The sequence below is a fragment of the Antechinus flavipes genome, chromosome 2 (assembly GCF_016432865.1).
Source record: "Antechinus flavipes isolate AdamAnt ecotype Samford, QLD, Australia chromosome 2, AdamAnt_v2, whole genome shotgun sequence".
In the NCBI taxonomy this organism is placed as follows: domain Eukaryota; kingdom Metazoa; phylum Chordata; class Mammalia; order Dasyuromorphia; family Dasyuridae; genus Antechinus; species Antechinus flavipes.
The window spans coordinates 165,165,093-165,190,745 of NC_067399.1; the positions used below are offsets into that span (position 1 = coordinate 165,165,093).

A 25,653-nucleotide genomic window follows, 5' to 3' on the forward strand; every position below is an offset into this window, starting at 1 on the left:
CTAAACCTCTCATTGAAGATCTTTAAGAAAAACTAGTTTATTACTTATTGGATATGCTTTTAAAATTATTATTAAAATTATTTTAAACTCAAACACAAAAAGAAAATAGGATATGAAGCTATGAGTTTCCATTTTATTAACTTAAAAACTTTTAAAAAGTTATATAAAATAAGTTCCACACTTACTTTTAAATTGTCCCTTTTTTTACACTTCTTTTTGATCTTACACATTTTGAAAAATGTTTCATTGGCCTTTTTGAGGAGAGGGAGGAAGAGGCATCACTGCTAATTGGGTATATTTTTAAAGGGCTCATTTTTAATATTTTGGCTAAATTAGGTGGTCTCTGAGGCAACTCTGACAATCTGTGATTCTGTTTTTTCTTAAAATTTCTTCTTTGAGAATAGGAAATCTGTTTTTGTTTTGTGATAATTCATATCATCTCAAATAATCTCAAATCAATAAATATTGTTTTGACTCTAATGCAAACAATGTTAAAAATTGATATTGAATAGGGAAAGAAAACATGTAGGAGATCAGAAGAATGAATTCAGTTTGAGAAAAGACTAATGAAAAATGCTATCTAACTCCAGAGGAAGAACTGAATAAAGACTTTATTCTTCTTGTTGTCTTTTTTTTCTTTCTTTCTTTTTTTTTTTTTTTGGTGGGGAGAAAGGAGTTGTCTATATTTTCTTTCATAATATGTTTTGTTTGATTGCACCTATTTAATCTATATCAAATTGCTTGCCTTCTCAAGGAGGGGGGAGGGCAAAAGATAATTTGAAAATCAACATTTTAAAAATGAATGTTAAGAATTGATTTTAGTATTTATATAAACAAAACCAATACAGACAAGATTAGAAGGAAAGAAATAAACTGGAAAAAAAATGTTTACATTCAAGGATTCTGATAAAGGTCTCATTTCTAAAATATAGAGAGAACTGACTCAAATTTATAAGAATTCAAGTCATTCTCCAATTGACAAATGTTCAAAGGATATGAATAGACAATTTTCAGATGAAGACATTGATATCATTTCTAGTTATATGAAAGGAGCTCTAGATAATTATTGACGAGAGAAATGCAAATTAAGACCACTCTGAGGTACCACTATACACCTCTCACATTGGCTAAGATGATAGGAAAAGATAATGACTAACATTACAGAGGATGTGGGAAAACTGGGGCCACTAATACATTGTTGGTGGAGTTTTGAACTGATCCAACTATTCTGGAGAACAATTGGAACTATCCCCAAAGAGCTATGAAGCTGTGCGTATCCTTTGATTCAGCAGTAGCTCTACTGGGCCTGTATCCCAAAGAGCTTAAAAGAGGGAAAAGGACCCATATGTGCAAAAATGTTTGTAGCAGCCCTTTTTGTAGTGGCAAGAAACTTAAAACTTAGTGGATGGCCATCATTTGGAGAATGGCTGAATAAGTTATGATATATGAATGTTATTGTATAGTATTGTTCTATAAGAAACAATCAGTAGGATAATCTCACAGAAGCCTGGAGAGACTTACATGAACTGATGTTAAGTGAAGTGAGCAGGAGATTGTTGTACACAGAAAAAACAAGATTATATGATGATCAATTATGATGAATGTGACTCTTTTCAACAATGAGATGATTCAGGCCAGTTTCAATAGTCTTATACTGAAAAGAGACATCTGCACAAGAGAGGATTGTGGGAGTTGAGTATGGATCACAATATAGTATTTTAATTCTTTTTGTTGTTTGCTTGTATTTTGTTTTCTTTCCTTTTTTTTCCTTTTTGATTTGATTTTTCTTGTGCAGCATGACAGTTGTGGAAATATGTATGGAAGAATTGCACATATTTAACATATATTGGATTATTTACTGTTTAGGGGAGGAGGTGAAGGTAAGGGAGGGAAAAAATTGGAACATAAGGTTTTGCAAGGGTGAATGTTAAAAATTATCTATACATATGTTTTGAAAATAAAAAACTTTAATAAAAATTGTTTTTATATGTAATTGGAAAACAATTTTAATGTTATTTTTAAAAATCAGAGGATATGAGTCTTGAAAAAACAATAGCACTCCACTTGCAGTAAATACATATATATAATGTGTAGATATGTGGGTATGATATGTATATATATGCATATACACAAACACATCTATATTCATTTTTTGTTTCTGCTCCTGCCCTGAGGCCACCCTAATGCTGTATAAAATGTCCAGCTGGCTTTCTGGAATAGGAAGGAGGTCCTCGGGCAAAGTTATTTTTGGCTTTGACTTCTTTATCCTTTGTTCCAGGGACACCTCAGCAAATGAGCAACTTATAGAAGAGAATAAAAGTTTCCATCTAGAGAAGAGTAGGAAGAACACAGTTTACTCTTCTCATCTAATACCTCAGATAGAATGGATTGCAGATTATATTCAGATCAAGGTATCATAGAATCCTAGATTTTGAACTGGAAAGGGATTTTAAAAGGCATCTAACCCTATCCATTTACAAATAAAGGAAACTAAAAGTCCACAGAGATTAAGTAATTTTCCTAAGATCACACAAACAGTAAGGGGCAAATCATGATTTGAATTCAAGTCTTCTGAATCCAGCATGTCTATTGTTCTTCATTCTTTCCCCAGCTTTTACTGCTAATGAATATTCCTATATTTAATAAAAGAGGAATTTCCATTAGCTGTGGAAACCAGGTTCATGGAGGCACTGGAATTTGAATATATAGGGCATTACTCATAAGATAATTTCTACTTTTGATCCTTCTACACACTACAGCCAGAGGAGCAGCAAGTTTGTTACTGACAACCTCATACTCAAGTAGTAGCTTTCATTCCAGGATGCAAATACCTTCCTGGCATCCCATTGGCCCAGAAGTCAGGAAATGGTTGCTTAGCAACATGCCTAGACCCCCTACAGACCTGGGGAGAAAAAGTCTGTGGGCCAGTCTCTTGTCTGTCTGTGCTACAGGAAGGAGGAACAGCAGTAGCCATCAAGGTGCTACTGCTCAGGAGAAGATGAAGCTCCTGTTCCTGTTAATAGAGATGTGGATGATTCTTGAGGTCACAATAAAAAGTAGGTTCTTCATTACTTACATGAGACCTTCATGGATTATGGTCCCATCTATAACTAGCACTGGGAGGGGTAGAGGTTAGACTACAAAACCAAAAGTCAATGTATTGCAATTCCTCTGTTGGAAAGGAACAAGTAAGAATAATGCACAAAGAGGTGACATCCATTCTCAGCAATAAATAGAGCAAGAAGAACATCTGTGGAAAACCCCTAAAATAGTAGAATGAAGAGAGAAGACCTCAAAAGAGTTTTTATAGAATGAATGGGGAAAGCTTAGGACAGGTTAATATGTTTCATTAGGCCTTTAGAAACATGAACATTGAGAAGCAGAGACAGTTCCAAAATCCTAAGGGCAAAATCTAATGGAAATAAGGTAAAAAGGGGTACAGACTTAAAGGTATATATGTGCCCGTGTGTGTATTTTTCAATAGTCTTAGCCAAAACATAACAATTCTTATAACTTAAATTTAAGTTTCCTGAAAAATTCCTGTTTTCAAAAAATCAGTTTTCTTCTTCAATCTTATTTCCCACTCTTTAACAATTTGATTCAATTCAATAAGATTATTTTCTCCAACCTAGTTTGGGTTGTTAAAGATTTTGTAGATAGATAAATAGACAGAAAATAGGCACAAGTAGCTAATGGTGAAGAAGGAAGTGAGCCTACCAAATATCACTTTAAAAAAAAGGTCCAGGCTATAAGAATTCACCTACATAATTCTATCACTATTCTTAAAAGAAAATAGTTGGAAATGCTCTGCATCATTACCACATATTAAAAAATCATTTTGTACTTTTATGACTTCACTTCAAGAATGCCATTGACAAATATTACCCTGGTTTCAATTATGTAACAATTGAATTCCTGAAGTCTTCTAGAACTCTGGCTTTGGAGTTTCCTGCTCTACTTTTCCTCCTTCTAATATGATAATTTGGGAATAATCAATTTTATAAAACATAGACTAGACCTCCATGCAAGGAGGTTATATTCCAATATAGAAAACAATAAGGGTATATGTAGAAGATAAATATGTGTGTGTGTGTATACATGTTATAATTAGATCAGATAGACAGATGCAAAGGAATTAAGTAAAGTTTAGTTTAGAAAGTAAGGTTTTAACATTTAGGGGGATCAGTAAGGACTTAATGCAGAAATAAGATGGTACTTATTTTGTGTCTTAAAGGAAGAGACAGACTGCGGGAGGAAGAGCATTCTAGGAATGGTGAAGGCCAGTACAAAACAAGGAGACTAGAGATAGTGTTCTGTGTAAGAACATAGAGAAGAGTCATTTTGGTAGGATTTCAGAATATGGGAGAGGGATGACGTCCAAAAGTTTTCAATAATAAATCAGAGCCAAATTGGAAAGGGAATTAAACTAAATAGGATAGTTTATATTTGATCATGGCTACCATAGAAAGCCACTAGAGTTTATTAAGTAGAGGAATACACCACGATATCTATGTTTAAGGAAAATTTCTTTGAAAATAGTGTAGAGGAGGGACTGAAATAGTGAGATATTTTAAATAGAGCACCATATTTGGAGGCTGTTGCAATAATAGATGTGAGAGGTAATGAGGGGCTGAACTAAAATGTTAGGTATGAGAGTGGAGAGACAAGATAAAATAAGATATTGTAAAGGAAGAAATTACACTTTAGCAACTATTTAGATATATGGAATGAAGGAGATGGAGGAGTCAAAAATAATGAAAAGTATGGTAGTGTCTTTGACAGAAATAGGAAAGTTTGGAAGAGAGGGGTGTTTAGGATGAAAGATAATGAATTCATTTTTGGATATGTCAGGATTGAGATGTATAGAGGTTATTAGTTTTGGTTTTGGTTTGGGGGGTTTTGGGTTTTTTTGTTTTTGTTTTTGTTGAGGCAATTGGGGTTAAGTGCCTTGCCCAAAGTCACACAGCTACGAAGTGTTAAGTGTCTGAGACCATATTTGAACTCAGGTCCTCCTGACTTCAGTGCTGGTGCTCTATTCACTATGCCACTTAGCTGCCCCTGAGTTATTAGTTTTGAAATTTCCAGTAGGAAAATAGATGATCTGGAAATAAAGTTTAGGAAAGAGGCTGGGATTGGATGTATAGATCTGTGAGTCATTTGTACAAAGATAGTAAAACCTATGGAAGTTGATGAAATTACTGAAGTATAGAGGCAGGAAAAAACCTTGGAGAACTCCTGATTAGGAGTCCTGATATGGATGATAAGTCAGTAAAGAAGATGAAAAAAAAGATTTATCAGATAGAAAAGAAAACCAGGGCAGAGCAGCATCATGACAACCTGGAGAGAAGAGAATATTCAGGAAGAGTAGGTAATAAAAAGTGCTAACTGCAACAGATAGGTTAGAAGGATGAGGACTGAGGTAAATTCATTAGGTTTTTGGCAATTAAAATCATTTGGTATTTTAAAGATAAGATAGCAGTTTCAATTAAGTGATGACATCAAGCAATAAATTGTCAGTTTGAAGAGTTAGTGAGATGAGAGGAAGTGAAGGTAATGAGTGCTCCAGCTTTTTCAAGGTTAGTTGAGAAAGAAAGGAAAACTATAAAATGATAACTTGAGAAGATAGAAGGATTTAATATAGGGTTTTGTTGTTTTTGTTGTTTTTGTTTTCAGGATGGGGGATTTGGGGTCATATTTGAAGAAGGTAGGAAAAGAACCAGTAAATGAGGGAGAATCTGATGATTTGAGGGGAAATAATTTAAGGCGGGATGAGTAGAGAGGTTGACCTCAGTACACAGAAATACCTTTGTGAGAGACTGGAGGAAAGGAGGAGAGAGTGGAAGATGATTTTAAGGAGTTTTTAGTTATTCATTAAACATTTATTAAGTGCCTAATATATGTCAAACACTATGCTAAAGGTTGGCCAATTGCAAAAAAATCAAAAGATGTCCATTGCCCTTGAGAGGCTCATAATCTAATGGGGAAAAACATGAAGAGTACAGTAGAAGAGGGAGTTCTCATTGAAAAGCCTCAATATTTTTAGTGAGAAAAGAGGAAGATCCCCAGTTGAGAGAAAAGGAGAAAGAAATATGAAAGATGTGAGCAGGGAAGAGAAGGTTTGGAATAGAAGGGGATGGAAATAAGAAATCAATTAAGGAGGATTCAAAGATTGATTTAATGACATGAAACCCTACAGAGGTTGGATAATATGAATTTATAATGTACCCAGGCAGCTTGGTCGTGAGACATCTTTCAGTCTTCTGGTTCTCAGAAATACATTTGGATTCCTTGGACACTGACCCCAATACTTTTTCATGACTAAGTTTGTTCTTCCTTCTTCTTTACTTCATAGCTCCCTCTTTTCATCTTTTTCCCAATTTACACTGTACAACATAGTACTCATAATTGCAAATAAGTTCCACTGGGTGTCCAACATACTGGAATTTTCTTCAGTGAACAGAAGCTCCCCTGTTTTAATATTATGAGTAGATATTTACCATGGAGAGCTCCCATTTAGGAAAGAGCAAAATGTAATTTGCTATCCCCTCTCTTTTACATCCCACATAGAGGTCTAGCATTTCTGGTATGAGAACTTGTCAAGCCCTTTTGAGGGTTGCTCATCCATTTCTGATATCTATCTGGCACTCAGTTCTCCCCTGAGCCTCCAGAGGCTATGCGATGTGTAGCAGCCACACTAAGAAAAACCACCTCATCGGCTGGACCAAACCAAGTTGAGGTCATCAATGGGCCTCAAACCTATTGGTAAGTTAGGAAATATCTATACCAAGGATTTGAAGATTTCCCCAGATGGAATGGGCAGAGAACGATTTGTTCCAAAGACCATGAAGATGACTGAAGGCAGGTATTGTGTACTGCTTAGAGCTTGGTCAGATAGAAGTTGATAAAGTTATCCATCCCCTGCATCCTAGGCCATCACCAGTCATTCTGACTTTTGTCTTGATATTAGACTTCAATGACTTTAAGGAGAAGAGGCTGGCAATTTGATGCAACTCTATCTCTCTTAAATCCAATTCATGAACAAGTCAAAAAATTACCCCTAATATCATTAGTCCTCTTCAAAAACAAAGAACAAGTAACAACATCCTAAATTCTAGGAAAAAATTCTGAGTATATAATGGAAGAAAGAAAGGTCCTAGGGAAAATGTTTGGGTCTTTTTTCTTTTTGGTAAATCATAAGCCATTTAGAAGTAATATTTAAGATTCCATGAATATGTGAAATAATGACTTTTTTCTATATAATATCTATTGTATTTCTATACAACCCTATTAGAAATATTGGGTAAATCACATTAAAACATTTTGAGATGTTTTCCCCCCTACCATCCTATAAACTCTGCTAAAATGAGAGAGTAGCTTCATTATAAAACAAACAAACAAAATAGAAAATATTGCCAAAAGATATGTATGTAAACTTAAGGGGATATTCTACATGTTTACTACCCAGTACTTTGAAAATTTCAAATTAAAAAATATGAGGAAAAAACCCACGTCTGTCCCTAATCATCATCTTATTATTCCAGAAGAAAGAATCTAAATTATTAGTTGACATTGATTTTCACCATCCTGTGTTCTACCTGTAACAGGTTCAGAGCTTTCCTTCTCTGAAGGAGTAATAACAGCTCTTAAGCAATTAAAGGTTTACAAGGGCATCTTCATAACAACCCCAAAAGGCAGGCAATCTAAATAATACTATTCTCTTTGTGAATGAAGAAACAGGTTAAATTTCAATTCAATTCAAGAGGCATTTAATATAAATGCTTAGTTATAGCACTGTTCTAGATGCTAGGATACCCAGACAAAATTAAGAGGGTTCTTGGCTACAAGTAACTTTCGCTCCACTGAAAGAAGGATATAATAGTCACAAGTATTCAGTTTGTAACCACAATCAAAAGATAGCTTTTCTCAATCTGGATATATAACTTAATTATTATTTAAGACCTAGCTCCAGAAGAAGATAGCTTTTCAGGCTTTGTCTTCTTTATTTTGCTTCTCTTATGGTTCTCTACTTTTTGTCCTCAGAATTAAGACAGATCATTGTCTAGACTAAATATTGTTGATGTCTAAAGAAAACAAATCAAGCTAGGCAAAGCATTAAGTAGTGTTTCATGTTTTTCTAGATAATACTTCTGCAATTTTCATCTATGAGTACAGAATGGGCTGTCATTTTTGTTGTTGTTTGTATTTGTATTCCTGTCATTTAGCACAGTGGCTAGAACTGTAATTACTTGATCTATGCTTGTTGATTTGAAATGGCTTGCAGGTGCATGAAGTTATTAGATTAGGACTATGTACCAGGGACCAAAGTCCCAGCAAAGAGTTCAAACCTTGTAGCAACCAAAGCAACACTTAGCTGAGACTGTGTACCCAATAGTCACCATGAGACCAGTATATAATAATCTCCAGAGAAGTGCCATTAGACCCTTAGAGCAATAGGCTAATAGGTAAGCTATTACCACAAGACCAAATGAGATCAGTGGAACAAGTCTAATGATTTCAGAAGCAGCAAAAAAGGCGGTAAAGAAAGGACAATGACATCACCAAAAACACTGATTTTATGGAGTGTCAGAGATATGAGCTGGCCCCCTCCATACTTATGCCCTGATCATGTAGTTTCCCTATATGCAACATTCTTTCATTATCTCTATTCATCTTATTCTCCCAAATAATAGTGTGTGAATTTGTGGAATAGTGTTCCCTAGACTTATGGAGGAAATGTTCTATTGTTCTTTTCTTACTATGTTATTTCATAAAACATCTTTCTCTGAACTAATGATAGATGATAGAGAAAAGGGGAAAAAATGAATGGGAGTTTGGGGGCCACGATTTGAATGTTGACTCAAAGTACCCTGAACCCAGGTTCTGGTATTAAGATTTTACTCTAAACTATAATTTTCTAAATCTGTACAATAGATTATTCCAATACTTGGACTATCTACTATTAGGTTTGGGTTTTTTTCCTTTTATTATAAGGTAATTCCCATTCTGAATTGTTATAAACTCCAACTAAAATTGAAAATCTACTGCTTTTGTCTTCCCCCTGCCCACTCACCCCTATACCAGCTTTCCTTTTAAGTTGAAAGGGACAAGTTCCTCATCAATCTCCCATTAGTTCAAAGTCAGGAAGCTGTTGCCTAGTAACAATGTCTGGGCCCCTACCAGGCCTAGAGAGGGGAAGTAGAAAGGCCAGAGCATGTAACACAGGAGGAAAAGCCATAGCAATGTCAGCAGGCATTGTCCTACCACTTAAGAGAAGCTCTCACTATAATACTAATAGGATCTTGAATGATCCTTCAAGTCAGAGTAAAATGTGGGTGGCTCTCACCTTTCTCTGCGTTCTTGAACTTTTATTTTTACAACTGTAGGAAGTAGAGAGATAAAGAAATGGAAATAAGTTCAAGGTCTCTTCTGAAGCATGTTTTTTTGAAAAGGATTAGAAAAAGAAAAGGAATGATGATAGAAACAATACTATTAAGAAGCAGCATGATAATTGTGTGATACTTGGGAAAGAAAATTATAAATTCAGTTAGATCCAATCCAATAATACAAAGATTTATTTAACAACTACTATGTGCAAGGTACCCAGCCATGTACTTGGGATACAATAAAAAAAGAAAGAAAAAGTTTCTGTTGTAAATGAATATATATTGATTTCCTCTATTTGGCAACTGTCGTTTCATTTCATGCCTTCTAGGGTATCTAATTAACTTTTTATTTTGTTTAATTTTTACTAATCTTTAAATCAATCCTGTAATAGCATTTAAATCCACTATAGGTTGGAGGGAAAGTATAAGAAAAGTATTTCTTTTCTCCCATCTCTTATTTTGATTGTTCCTAGTTATTCCCATTTCTACTTAATCTTGTGTCGAGGTGGTATTTTTTTTTTACTTTCTCCTCCATTATTTATACTGGATGCCTGCCCTATTCAACAGTCTTAAGGATCATATTTACTATCTTCTTGTCCATATTTTCCTAGCCCCCTATCCCCAGTATTTTTCCTTTGCCCACAAACTTTCAGAAAAGGGAGAGATTTCTGAGGGCTGGAATATTCAGAGAAGTCAGTGTGGAAAACTAGAATTGGAGCTAGGTCTTGAATAATAATTAAGTTATATATCCAGATTGAGAAAAGCAAGATATTCCAGGTCAAGAAAACATAACAGAAGGCCTGGGAACTTCAGGGGTCATTGAAACCATCCTGGCTTTAGCTAATACTATAATTGAAAATGTATGATCATAAAAAGAATTTATGATGTTGTTAGCTTGAGAAACTCCTGTTGTGGAAACTCCTTCTACCATAATGTAGATCACAACCCACAGATGATTTGTAATTAAATTCTAGTGAATTGTTTGAGACACACAAAGGTCAAATAATTTGCTCAGCATCACATAGCTATTAAATTTCATAGGTAGAATTTGGATCTAGTCTTCTGGGTTCCAAACTTAACCCTCTATCCACTATACTATATTACTTTTCTAGGGAAATAAGGTTAGATAAGTAGAGTAGGATCATATTATAGACTAAGATTAAGAATTTTAGGCTTGATTCAGTAAAAAATAGGTCTGAGCAAGTAAATGATATGAAAAAATTAGTATTTTATAGAACCACAAAAATCTCAGAATTGGAAGGGATCTCAGAGACTGTCTCACTTTGTACTTTTCAGTTTGTCAATGTCCTTTCTAAAATATGGTGCCCAGGACTAAGCATAATACTCCACACATGATCTAATCAGCACAAATTCAAAAGGGTTATCACCTCTCTCAAAGTATGATTCTGTTCAGTATAAACTAAGATTATAAGAGGTTTTCTGCATGCCATATCATATTGGTTATATATTTCAATCAATCAGAAAATATTAAGCACCTACTATGTAACAGGCACTGTACTAAGCATTGGAAATATGAAAAAGAGGAAAAAATAGTCTCTGCCCTCAAGAAGCTTGCAATCTAAAGAAATCTGAAGTCCACTGAAGTACCTAAATGGTTTTTAAATTGCTTTCTGGTCATGCTCTCCCTGTTTTATAGTTGTAAAGTTCATTTTTAACCCAAGTGCAAAATTTTATGTATCTTTCTCTATAAATTTCACCCAATTAGATCTGATCCAATATTGAAATTTGATAAGTATGCAATCTTTCCATTTATCTAATGAAATGATTTAAAATATTGACCATTACAAGGATTCCTAGGATATTCCAACAGAGACTTTCCAAAGTAACATCTATCCATTAAACTCCATTCACTATATGAGATCATTTAAGAATTTCCAGATCTACTTAAATACAATTGGACGTAGAATGAATGTGAGGTAGGATAGAAGGAGCCTAGAATCTGAGGCAAGCTAAACAGCTGTTATGGGCTAGAGGAGATAAGGTTATAGAGTAGGGTAGTGGCAATGGAAATTAATATGTAAGATAGGATATGAAACATTTTAAAGAAAAAATTGATATATAACTTTTGATTGGTTGAATAAGGGGAGATAGAAAGAGATATGAGTCAAAGATGATTCAAAGGTTTTGAGCCTGGGTAACTTGAGAACTCAATGACAAGAAAATTGTGTGAAGGAGCTGGTTTGCGTGGGAATAAGAGATTATAAATTTGGTTTGGGATCTGCTGAGTTTGAGGTGATGGAAAAATATCCAATGAACAGCTCATTTAACCAGTAAGTTTCCAGTACAATATTACTGTTAGTAGCAGCTAACAAAGTGATTTAAACCACTTTCTTCTCCCCCCAAAAAAACTGTTTCTTATTTTCCTATTTCCATTTAGCTAGCTATCTAGCTCCTAATCCATTTGATTGTCTAATTTTCTCTCTTCACTTACTCATCAAGTATGTAATAGTATGAAATGCTTTATCAAAAGTATTGCCAAATCTAGGTGTAACCACAGTATTTCCCTCACCTACAAATTTAATAATCTTGTCAAAAAAGAAAAAGAGGTTAGTTTGGAGTATCTGTTCTTGATTCTCTTTGTATTCCCTTTCTAGATTTTCAACCCTCTCTGTAATCATTCTAGATTTTCCCCAGTGTGTAGTTTGGAAATTCTTTTCTGTTTCTTTTTCTTTGAAAATCATGACATCACTTACCTTTCACATTTTCCGTGATCTTTCAAATATCACTGATGCAGTGACTCAGCAGTCTTATCTTGCCAGTCTTTCAGAAAGCAAGGAAAAAGTTCATCTGGTCTAAATACCTTGAATTCATCAAGAACTACTAGGTTTTTTTTTTCTTTTACCATTTCTTTAATGATCTTGGACATCAACTTCCTGTTGGTTTTTCTTTGTACTGTCACCTTAAGTGAAAAGGCCAATCATTCTCCTTTGCAGAGAAAATAGAAACAGAATTGTACCGTTCTACCTCATCTCCACTTGTCAGTTATCATTTTCTCATCAACCCCAAATAAATGTCATATCCCTTTTATCCCCCCTTTCTCCCAATATAGCTTTAAAAAAAAAAAGGTTTCCCTTTTTGTTTTTTTTTAGCTTTTCTAGACAGCTTCAATTTATTCTGAACTTTAGCATTCTTCGTATGACTTTGTTTTGATGAAATTGTGAAAAGTTGTTATATTCATCTTCTGGAACCTGGATTTGCTTCTACCTTCTGCATGATTTTTTTTTTGGTTAAACTAAATTGGTTGGTCAGTTCCCTGTGTATCCACATCGATCTCTTCAGACCAATCCCACTTTTCCTCCTTTCATGTCTTCAGAATTTCATTCTTGAGCATTACTTTCCCTCTTGAGTTGTTCTCTGAAGCATTTTACTCCATGAAATCCTATCTTTCCTCTGAATCAGTTTCCCAAAAGTTTAGGAAGTATATTTAACTATGCCTTATTACAAACTCTACAGCAGAGAAGTCATTTATCCCAAGTTTCTCATCATTTTCAACTCAGCAACTACTTCTTTCCTGTTAAAGAGAATCAGATGCACAATAGAATTTCTCCTTGTTGGTTCCTCTATGTTCTGAAGAATGAAATTCTCACTACAGCATGTCTTTTGATAGAGAGAGCTCTAGCTAAGGTTTGAATAATTGAAGTTCCCCATCATTGTTATATCTTTCATCTGTGCCAGACTTTTATAATTTTGTTTTCCAAACTCCTTCCCAAGTATTTCCTTTTTCCATTCAGAAAGTTTGTAATATACTTCAGGAACAAATTCACTTCTGTTTTTCCCTCCTTTAACCTTCATCCAAATACTTTGTCATGTTTCTCAATTCTGCTGCTGCTCTTCCCCCTTTCCTCTATTCCTTAATGAATAAAGATCTCTAACAGCTATTCTTACCTCTCCACTAATAAGACAACCTCATTCAGATCCTGGTTGTTTTTTTCTTGAACAATTCCCAATAACCTCCTTCCTCTGAATTTCTTCCCTTTCCCATGCATCCTCCATAAAGCTGTCAAAGTGATATTCCTAAAGGATAGCTCTGACCAGGTCATTCTGAAGTCAAAAGACACCGTTCTCCATTTCCTCCAGCATAAGATGTTAGCTTTTATTTATAGTATTTAAAGTCTTTTATTATCTGGCTTCAGTCTACCTTTTGATGACTTTTGCTCACATGAAATTCTATCTCTCATCTTCCATCCTAATAAAAGACCAAGAAGGGCTTCTTATAGAAGGTGGGATATGAGTTGAGCTTTAAAGAAATTAAAGGATCATGAGAGGCAGAAGTGAGAAAGAAGTACATTACAACTATTTGATATGGAGGCAGTCTAGGTTTTTTTTTTTTTTTTTTTGCTTAGGAGCTGTAGAATTAGGTCAATGATCTCATTATTGTTAGATATTAGTTCAAGGAAGCATGAGAATCATGAGAAAATTGTTTACCTATCCTATGCCAAAAAACAAATCATAACAATGTCTATATAGGAAGAAGAAATAGATATGATCATGAGATAGGTATCCTGACATAATAATTTAGTAATAATGGTGTAAAACTTAAAGTACAAATCTGCTGTAGAATTGCATACTATATTCGTGTAAATAATAATACTAACATTTAGACATAATGAAATATCTTCCAATTCTGGGTATTTTCACTAGTTGTCTCTCTTGTCTGGTATGCCCTTCTTTATCTCTCCTCCCTGATTTTCCTGGAAAAAAGATCCCACCCATTACAGGAACCCTTTCTCAATCCTTTAATTATAGTGCCTTCTCTCTTTTATTTCCAATTTTCTCTGCATATAGCTTGTGTTATCTATCCCATTCTTTTGAGTTTCTTAAGAATAACTGTTTTTTGCCTTTGTTTGTATCCCACGTCTTAACTTAGCACAGTGCCTAGCACAAAGTAGTAGCTAAATAAGAGTCTTTTTGAATGAAAGTAATCTTAAAGCTTAAAAGTGACATATATATGTATATGCACATATGTGTATTGTCTCATCTGAGCCTCTCAGTTCTGTGAGATATATGCTGTAATTATCTCTGTTTTAGAGATAAATAAACTGAGGCTGAGAAGTTAAGTAATATACTCAGGATCCTTAACTTACAAAGAATAAAGTCTTTGTAACTCCAAATTCAGCACTCTGTCCTGTGTCACCTAGCTGACTCTTTAATAATAGCTAGTATTTACATAACATTTTAATGTTTGTAAAAAAAACTCTATATATACATCTCATCTGATCCCCACAACAATCCAGTGAGGCAGATAGCATGATTATTTCAACTTTATAAATAAAGACCCTAAAACTGAGGGCAATAATTGATTTGCAATAAATAATTAGCAAGTAACTCAAGACTTTTAATGTAGGTCTTTTTGACTCCAAATCCTTATTCTATCCACCAAGTACCTAGGTGCCAAATTATATTTTAGATCATCACATATGCCATGTACATGCATCTTTATATAACCCATAACTATTTCTGGGGCCAATAAAAACAGAATTTCTGTGTACAGCTCTGTGACCTCCACATACTACAAGGGAGAACTCATAAGTTTTCCAAGGATAATAGTATCCACAAAGTACATTGACGATTCAGCTTTCCTTTACATTAAAACAAAATTAAATTTAAAAATAGAATAGTCTCTATGGCTCTTTTGGAAAGTTTTTTTTATATTTAAAAATAAGTCCACTTAACACTCAGAAGTAAACAGCAAATCATAAACTGTTTTCCTAAACACACAATTAGAGAAAATATTGTAACATTGTATTTATTTTTGAAACTATTATATCACTGAATTAATTTTTATAATTAAAGCATTAGTAGAATGTCAAAACTTTAGCTTAACCATAAAAATTAAGCAAGTGAAATCACTATAGGATATTAATAATTTCACATTTACTAGGATCCTTTAAATCTCAAAACCTCATTTATTTTTTGACCCTAAGCTCATGAGTCTGTGAATAATGTCCAAAGCCAGTTTAGAACGAATGGAAAGAAGGATGAGTTCTACATTTCTTCATTTGACAGATATAAGAAACCAATATCATCTGATTCAGAAGGTCGACTGGCCATTGAATGAAGAAACTGATGTTATTTCTAAATTCCAGAAATTGTCCCTCTCCAAAGCTATCTAAATATTGCCACTCCCTAATCAGTATATTAGCATAAAGAAGCTTGAAAGACATGTTTACTTAGGAGGGAATATTCTATAAATGCTTTTTAGACTTTAGGGATCATTTTGACAAAAGGAGGAAACTAAGCAATGACATTAAAAAAATAATAATAATCTGTAGCTTTTGGAGTGAATATTTCTTGTCAGGGAACAGTAGCAAATAATATCACCTACATAGGGATGGGGCTATATTTTAGAGAGCCTTTAAATCTGGGCAAAGGAAATTAGACTTGATGCAGTAGGCAATAGGACACTATTGTATGGTTTTTCGCAAAAGAGAAACATGAAATTAGTGTAGCATCTGTAAGAGGGATTTGAGAGAAAAGAATGAAATTAGTTCAGCTGGACATTATTATACTAACCTTGGCAGGAGGCAGTAATGATCTAGAAGAGGGTGGCAGCAGTAAGGAAGAAAAGAGAGGGATAAACTAGAAGATATAATGAAGCAGAATGGGAGAGATGTTGCAATGAGTTATGGATAGGTATTGATCCATTAACATTAAAGACCAAGTTATGGGAACAGTGGATCAGACTAGAAGTTCATACTAGAAGGCTGAAGTTCATAACCCCAGGAGTGGTCCAGTATAGAAATGTAGAAAGAGCACTGGCTTCTCCTAAGATCCATCAATCAGTTAATAAGCATTTATTAACTGCCTACTATATCTGACCATGACATTTCCTAGTAATAGGAGTATCTTTTATTGTTTCCAAGATCAAATATAAAGTTCTCTATTTAATTCCTGAAAGTAGTCCCTCAAGGAGTCTACATTCTACAAACTGTTCTTTATGCCACGTTGCCTCTCTAAATACAAGATTACAGGAATTATATACAAAATAAATGCAAAATACTTTGTGAAAGTAGAGTAGCAGTTGAAAATGGCATTTGAGATTTGACAAGTTTGAGGAGGAAGTACACTTCCTTGGAATGCAAGTATGAGGGATTCCAATGCAAAGGCAAAAAATGTGAAATTAAGTATACTATAGAAGGAATAATAATATAATAGAGATTGTAAAGGAGAATAATATATAATAAAACTGAAAAACTAAACTGGAACTAGTTTGTAAAGAAGTTTAATACTAATTTGAGAAGTTTGTATTTATTCTTAGTGGAAATAGGAAGCCACTGAAGATTACAGATGTGGAAAGAATATGATCAGATCTCTTCTTTATCACTCTGGCAATTGTGTGGAGAATGATTGAGAGGAATTAGGGTTAGGAAAGTAGAAAGCTATTATAATAGTCCAGGAGAAGTGATGTTGTACAGGTAAAAATCAATAAGACTTGGAAATTAATTGGATATGAAATGAAAGTGAAAATAAAAATTGTGGATACAGCTGAGATTACATACTTGGGTGGCTGAAAGGCCACCAAAAAAGTCAACAGTATAAACATGGTAGCCAAAAATAATAATAATAATATTAATAAACAAGTGTGATTTTAACACTTTGCTTTAAGAGAAAGAATAACTAGAACTAAAAACATAGAGTCCTGTCATATTTTGTTTTATTAAGACCACATGTGGAGTTTTGTCTTTAGTTGGATATGCTACCTTTTACAGAAGAAGGAAGGGAGGGAGGGAGAAAGAAAAGGAAGAAGGAAGGAAGGAAGGGAGGAAGAGAGAGAGGAAGGGAGGGAAGGAAGAAGGGAAAAAAGGAAGAAGGGAAGGAGAGAACAAGGGAGGGAGGAAGGAAGGAAAGAAGGAAGGAAAGAGAAGAAAGGAGGGAAAAGGGAGGAAGGGAGGGAGGGAAGAAGGGAGGAAGGAAGGAAGGAATAGAAGAGAAGGTAGGAAGGGAGGGCGGGAGGAAAGAACGGAAGGAAGAGAGGGAGGGAAAGGAAAGGAAGGAGAGAAAGAAGGAAGGAAGGAAGGAAGGAAGGAAGGAGGAAGGAAGGAAGGAAGGAAGGAAGGAAGGAAGGAAGGAAGGAAGGAAGGAAGGAAGGAAGGAAGAAAAGAGGGAAGGAAGGGAGAAAATATTTATTGAGTCTACAATGTTTAGAGGGTAGGTTAAGCAATAGGAGAGAGAGCAAGGTAGTGGATAGAAGTAAAGCAAAGGAGTCAAGAGGGAAAGAAAATATTAGATATTAACAAACAAAAATCAAGAGTAGAATTTATTATGTAAAAAAACATAAAAAATCATGATCTCATACAAGGTTAAAGTTGAAAATATTGAAACTACACTATATGTCAGCCACATTAATCAATAGTGTTTTAGACTATTTAAACTATCTAGATAGCATAAGTAATATTCTACTTAGCATAAGATTAGAATATTACTATGGTATAGGAAATGATGAGCTGATAGAGTTAGAAAATTATGGAAAGATTTAGGCTTATGAAGGAAGCTGTTATTCACATTCAGAGAAAGAGGGTTCAAACAATCATTATTTTTTGTATGCATACAATGTATATGTGTATATAATTATAAATGTATGTATGTACATATGTTTGCATGTAGGTGTATGTGTGTTGTGTGTGTGTGTGTGTGTGTATAACATGCACATTCACATATCCATGCTTACTTGTAGTTGCCTCAGGGAAAGGGGAGGAGGAAAGGCAAAAAAACAAAAACAAAAACAAAAACAAAAAGTGTACACCAGAGGCCAAAAAAACTTGCAAAGCCTATATAAAAAATATATAGGTTTTCTTGAAATGGAAGGTTATTGCTTTATATATGAATTTTCTCTTCTGTGCTGCTATGCACATGGCAATGTTTTTTCCCTCCAATTTTGTATTTGTTTAAAATAAATAATTTAAAAAACCACTCTATTAGCAGCATTGTTTTATCCTCACAACAACCCTGGGAGATAGGTGTAAGTTTACCCCCATTTTACACTTTGAGAAACTGAAAGACTTGACCAGAATCGCTAATAAAAGTAAAAAATTGAAATCAGGAATTCCTGACTTCCTGACCCCAGAATCAGTTATCTATCTATTTACTATATCTACTTGCCAATAAAATGAGAGTATCCATAAAATGACAAGCAAGGAACTCTGATGCCATTTGAGCATGAAGCAGAAAAGGCAGAGGGAAGCATGATACCAGTAGATTTTCTTGGTTTGGCTTCAGAGAGTAAAATGAGAAGTAGCAGTTCGAAGTTGTAAAGAGGCATAGTTATGCTTGATATAAAGTAAAATTTTCTAATTATGCAAATGTGAGATGCGTTATCTGAATAGATTAGTGAGTTCTGTGATATCCCTGGATATCTTCAAGAAGAGTCATGATAGACTATTTCTCAATATATTTCTCAATGGGCAATTCTCAACATGAAAATTCTTTTTTTAGCTTGAAGATAGACTAGATGATTTCTGACTTCCCTTCCAACTCCAATATTCTATGATTTTCTATATTTTTTTCATCATCAGATTATTTTAGCATCAGTTGAGGGGATTAATGCAAGAACGTGCAGCCATGTGGAAGGGATATGGACTCCTACCTCAATATTAAATAAAAGAAAAAAGGGAAAAAGAAAATGACTTTAGTGAATGACCCCCATGTGACAATCGCATAGTGGATATAAAACAACTTGGAAAGAAGTATTGTTGCTATGTAATATTAGCAGACTATTTTTCCTGATTAGGGATTTAAAATTTCCTCAAGTAAAATCTAGGCACTCTGAAATTTCAGAGAAGAGATAAAGAAACTTAATTAGATCACAAGTTTTTATAGAGTTAAAAACATATTTTTTGTTATGCTAATAAAACCTAGAGCTCAGAACTCCAAATTGTGAGTTTACATTAACTGGCTTCTAGCTAGGGAGACTTGACAAATCACATCTTTTTTGGTTTATGTTCTCTCTTATATGGGGTATCAGAATGTCACTTATGTCTATCTTCTTACAGGTTGTAATAACAGTAGCATTTGTAAAGTATGTATTTTACATGTATTATCTCATTTGATCTTATCAATAGCCCTGGGAGGTGGGTGCTATTACTATCCTTATTTTGCAGATAAGAAACCTGTGACTGAGATTAGGTAACTATCCTAGTGTGATACAGCTGCTAGAAACCATAAAATGTAGAATTCAAACCTAGGTCTTCTTTATTCCACATCCAACTTGCTATCCACTATGCTATCCACTATCCACTACCTATAATTGGGAGTGAGAAATCGATCAGTCAATTAGTTAACAAAGATTTATTAAGTGTTTATTATGTACCCTATATATACTATACTAAGAACTGAGTTTGCAAAGAAAGGCAAAATACGTCTGTTTTCAAGGAGGTTATAGTCTAAAAGGAAAGGCAATATGCAAACAACTATGTATGAATTGTTTATATACAGATCGTTTTATATACAAATTGAAAATAATCAATAGAGGAGAGGGCCGGTAGTTCCCAGAAAATTACTCTAATTTCTCTTCGTCTTTCTCTGTCTCTGTCTATTTCTCTTTCTCTGTTTTTTCTCTTTCTCTCTAACATGTAGACATGTATATGTATATGTGTGCATAGAAATATATGTACATATATATGTTTGTGTGTAATACACCTGTCTCTATGTGTATATCAGACTTTATTTCAAGTCTCAGGATACCAAAATATAAAAGCCCATACACAATCAAGACAGTTTTCCCTCTCCTTGATGAGTTATACCCTTATCTTAGGGGCTTTTTGTCACCCTTTGGATCTCCTAGAAGAGAGATGGATCTAGTGACACTGGCCTCCTTGCTCATCCCTGAACATATGCATCTCTCACCTTTAGGCATTTTTTCTGGCATTCCCTCCATTTCTGGAATGCTCTCATTCCTCTTCTCTGCCTCCTCACTTCTCTGGTTTCCTTCATTTCCCAGAGAAAATCTCATTTCTGGGAAACCTTTCTCAATTCTTCTTAATTTTAATGTCTTATCCCTATTGAATATTTCCTGCTTTTTCTATATGTATCTTGTTTATACATGTTGTTCTTATGCTGTCACACTCCCCTCCCAATTAAATTGTGAACTCCCTGACAGTAGAGATTTGGGGCCTTTCTTCGTATCCCCAGTATTTAGTATAATACATATGTTTTAGGAGCATAATAAATGTATATTGATTCACTTGACCTCCTGAATTGAGGATGCAGAGGGACAAGAACATATATATCATCTGAACAACTAGAAACATATGTTTGCCTTTACTTAACTTTTCTTCTTTTTCTGCTTTTCTAAAAGTTGACTCACTCCTACTTCTTCACATTTCACTGACTTCCTTACCTATGCTTATTCTATCTTTTGATAATTGCTTCTTACCCTGTAATCTACGCATTAGTACTAGGCCATCTACAGTTTGATCTTCTCTGACTGCTGCACTTAATCTAGCCTTTGTATCCTCTAATATCCAGAATTGTGGAATTTTCTTCACATTCTATTTCATTGAATTTTTGTTCTTAATTTTTGTCTATACTTGCTATTTGTTGTTATTCATATCAAAATCTGCAGTTAACGAAAAGTTTCATATATTTATCATGGCATTGGCAATTAAAAAAAAAAACATACACAAAGTATACTTATTTTGAAGATGATACTTGTCACATTACCTGTTTCCTTCCCTCAGACTGCATAAACATAATTAGCATCTTTTTGGAATGAAAATTTCTTATTTAAAGATTAATCTTTCATAAGCAGTTATTTTCTATAGAGAAGATTCTACTAGAAAGCATCTAACACTCTACAAACCAGTAAAGAAATCTAAACATATTCATCTTAATGTTTTTGTCAGTTTTCAGTGCTTTACTTAATGTTATTTTTTCTTAATTTAATATTAGATTTAGTTTTCTGTGTGCACACTAGCAACCCTATTTTTTTGAATTTTTTTTTGTTGTTCAGTCAATTTCAGTCATACCTGACTCTTTGTGACCCCATTTGAGGTTTTCTTGGCAAAGATATTGGATTATTTTTCCATTTCCTTCTTCAGCTTATTTTACAGGTGACAAAACTGGAGGCCAACATGGTTAAGTCATTTGCTCAGGGTCACATAAGTGTCTGAGATCAGATGTGAACTCAAGTCTTCCTGGTTCCAGAATGGGCATTCTATCCACTGTACCCCTAGCTGCCCATTTTCTTCTTCAACTCATTTTATACATGAGGAAATGGAAGCAAACAGGGTTAAGTGACTTGTTTAGGGTCACACAGCTAGTAAGTGGCTAGATTTGAACTTGTGAAGATGCATCTTCTTGACTCCCAAACTTGGCATCCACTGGTCGATCTAGTTGCCTATATTCTCTCCATCACCCACCCATTTCCCTAGCTTCCCCACATATTCTTTAACATCAAGTCCAATAGGTACATTCATTTAGGATTTATATATATACTTAAATCTTACTATTGTGTGAATGAATGAACCAATTAGTAAACTAGCATTTATTATTTACTCACTATGCTGCAGGCGCTCTGCTAAGTCCTGTGGATTCACATATCAAAGTGAGAGTCTTTATATTCATGCAGCTTGAATCTTACTGGAAGGATACAATACCCTTACAGATAAGTGAACACATGATTGAGACAAAATATATATACAAAGTTAGGAGGATGGACACCAACAACTACAGAAATCAACCAAGACCTCTGGAAGGGGAGGTGGTCCTTGAGCTGTCTCTTGAAGGCAAAGAGGAGATTCTAGACGTTGGGTGAGGAAGGAAAGCTTTCTAGGTCCAGGTCTATGCAGATCTCCAGGGAGGAGACGGAATGTCCCTTCCACCTAGGAAGCCAGTTTCAGAATTTTTAATGTATGCTCTGTACACCCTGAATGGAACGATAGGTAGGATGCAGTCAGATTGCAAAGAGCTTTAAGAGAAAAATAGAAGGGTTTGTATATTATCATTGGAACAACAGACTTCCAAAAGCCTCTCAAGCACATGGCCAGACTTAGGAAATTTTCATCACTCTATATTTAACCAACATCACATCAATAGTGGTCCTGATAAAAACTCATATCAGAAAGTGACCAATAATCATGCTAGTGGAGGGTATGTTCCATTTTTATTAGGGTAGCTCCTGACATGAAGACTTCCTGGAAAACTTGACCCAGAGTTCCCCAGGTTTTCAAGGAATTTTAATCTGGAAAGGAAGCCACAAGACCAAGGTGCTGCATGTGCAGCAAAGTCAAATGGAGGGATAGAAAAGGGGCAGGTAGAGTCCTAATTATGTAACAGAAAACAAGAAAAGCAAAAGAAATTGATATTTTGTGATATAGCCGAATGTGCGTTAAGGAAAGGACAGATGTGATCAGGTTAGTGAGAATGGACTGAAATAGAAAACTGAAGAGAAACCCAGCAAGATATGGATGTATAGAGAGGACAAGAATCCACTCCATAGCATCTTTCTTTCCACTACTTCTGGAGAAATCCTGGGGAACCTCGATTTAGCTGTAGAAAGGGAGAGAAGGGAGGCTCAACCCTCCTCCTCCCCTACTGCTCACATCACTGCCTGAAAGTACAAGCCTTTAAATGCTTATTTATATTTCTATATTGTGATAGGACTACTATCTACTAGGATTTTCCTCGTCCTCTGCAAATGAGTCAGGCTGGTTTTTCCCAGAAAGGGGGAAAAAGTTCACCCTGGGACTTGATTAGCCCAAGGGACTAAGTTTCCTGCCTGAAAGTACAAGCCTGTTCCCTTAAATGCTTATTTATATTACTCTATTTTCTCCAGTGTGATAGAACTACTTATCTGCCATGATTCCCTTGATTCCCTATAAGTGATTCAGGCTGGTTTTTCCCAGAAAGGTAACAAAGTTGACCCTGGGACTTCATCAGTCTAGGGTACTAAGGCTTAAGCTGTACCTTCCTTAGTGGTAGATGCAAGGTGACCTCTGGGCAAATTGACCTGGTTCTGGGCATATTAGCCTGGTTCCTGTTCACCTAAGGGTACAGGAAGCTTGCCAACATGGAGTTGGGGCCTTTCGTATATGATGGATGTCCCCAAACCAGGCAAGTCGCCACATCCTTCCCTCTGACCAAAAGGAGGACCATTTCTATTCAAATTTAGGCCTGTGGTAATTTTATTGAATATATGCTGTAGCTCAGGAAATCTTTGTTTTTGAATATTATCATTTATTTTTTTCATTGTTTCAAAACCAAACCTAAGTTAACAAGATACTGATCTGAACTGACCACATTGATGTAATGGGATGAGCAGCGGACTAAGTGTACAATCTGCCTCAGAGTTCTAGGCGGCACAGTGAAAAGAACATGATCTGGAATGAAAAAGATCAGAGTTCATGTCCAGCCTTAGCTGCTTGCTAGCTGAGTAACCCTGCTTCAATTATATCATCTGCAAAATGGGGATAATGATAGCACTTACATCACAGAGTTTGTTGAGGATTGGGTGTCAAAAATGCAAATATATGTTCAGGAAATTAGTGTCACAGTGTTTGAAAAAATTTAATATTGCATACAATTAAATTTGTCATTATATAATCTAGCAAAATTGACATGATGTGGTATAGTAGAAAACCTATTTTTAAAGTGTATTTTTCCTTGAAATCTATGTCAAAATATCTCAACCACCATTCACAAATTAAATATGACAAAATGTATTTTACTAACTTTATTGCTTATAACTCAAAGTCCAAAATCTGATTCATTCAATGCTTGTGATATTTCATAAATAAAATATTAATAAATAAATAAATAAAATATTTCTAAGAGTGTTATGTAAAGATGTGTTTTTAGAACACAGGTGAATATAAAAGGATAAAAGCTTATACCTCTATTTCTATATTGTAATACTCCATTGATCCCACTTATTTCACCTTTGATTTGGGAAGAAGCTAAAGATAAAAGATAAAAAATTCAAAGGATGGAATTGGTCCTATTATTCTTAGTAATCTTTCATGCCATTAGAATGCAAGATTAAAGGATTAAGACTTTTGAGTACCAACCTATATGTTTAAAAAATTCCTCACAATAAATTAATATTTACTAATTTATATTTATGTTTAACTGTTGTTATTCTTGGTTTCTGAATGTTCTCTAGAAAACATTTTTTTAAATAACAAGATAGTTATCTACTAAGAATTTAAAAAGAAAATGCTCTTAAAGTTTGATTTGTTTTTTTATCTTGCAGACACAGAAGCAGAAAAATATCATAAAAAGCACAAAGAAAGAAACATTTCTAAAGAGGTAAACATTTTGCCAATATTTAGCATACCTCCTAAAAGTTCACAAATATTTTTAACCAATACAAAAGCTGTAAGTATATACACATTTTCACAACAATAACATCACTTACTAACCAAGGTGATTATTTCTTATCAGTTTACTGAAGAGTGTTACCTGTTCTATTGCTAATTCTCTAGGAAATTTCATAGTTGTTTTTTCTATTCATTTTTAAATCTTCATTCCACAAGTATTTATTAATGCCTAATATGCTCAATGTATCTTAGCAGATGCCTTGAGGAATACAAAAGTTAATTGTTTAGAAAATGGTTCCTCAAGTAAATTATAATTTAAAAGGGAAGGTTGTCAGAGAAATAGGTATAGTATGATAGGTACCACAAAAAGGCCCAAGTACTCTGATAATTTAGAGGAGAGAGAGATTTCTTCTAACTGGGAGTTTGTTGGAGAGATGAGATGTAGAGGTGATCTGTAAAGTCCTCCAGAAGAAGGTAGTTTCCAAGACAAGCTTTAAAAGGTTGGGTAGAATTTTAAGAGGAAAGTGGTAGAAAGAAGGGAGAGAGGGCATTCCAGGCATAAGAGAAAAATACAAAGAAGGGGTAGGAAGATAGGAGAACAAAAGGCCATTTTTAAGAAATGGCAATCAATGCAGTTTCACTATAGTTTATATTCAGGGAAGCATAAAATATAAAGTAGGGAAAACAGATTGAGATTGAGACTGTAAAAAGTCTTGAAAAGGTCATGCTCAAAATATTTGTATTTAAATTCAAAGCATCAGTGATGAAATCATAAACCAAGCTTTTATTCTAATCTTTCCCTTTTGATTTTATAGCTGCGGACTTATTTTTATTTTATTCCTCTCATTCACAGAATAACCTAGTTCTACTTTTGATGATATTTTTATCTGCTTTCTATCTGTTTGTATATGTACACATGTGTACATGTGTATATATGTATCTCTACACATAAGTATGTGCAGATATGTGTGAATGTGTGACTAATTTGACTTCTC

General features: G+C 34.4%; 1 protein-coding gene across 1 annotated transcript in view; it reads left to right on the top strand.

Moving 5' to 3' along the window:
• The first annotated feature begins 2,915 nt into the window (after positions 1-2,915).
• The window catches only part of SEL1L2 (SEL1L2 adaptor subunit of ERAD E3 ligase), a 162,156-nt gene continuing 139,418 nt past the window's right edge, over positions 2,916-25,653 (top strand). Inside the window, exons 1-2 of the mRNA XM_051975899.1 lie at positions 2,916-3,056; positions 24,592-24,647. Of these exons, the coding sequence (XP_051831859.1) occupies positions 2,999-3,056; positions 24,592-24,647 (114 nt within the window). The 5' untranslated portion in view covers positions 2,916-2,998. The remainder of the gene's footprint in view (positions 3,057-24,591; positions 24,648-25,653) is intronic.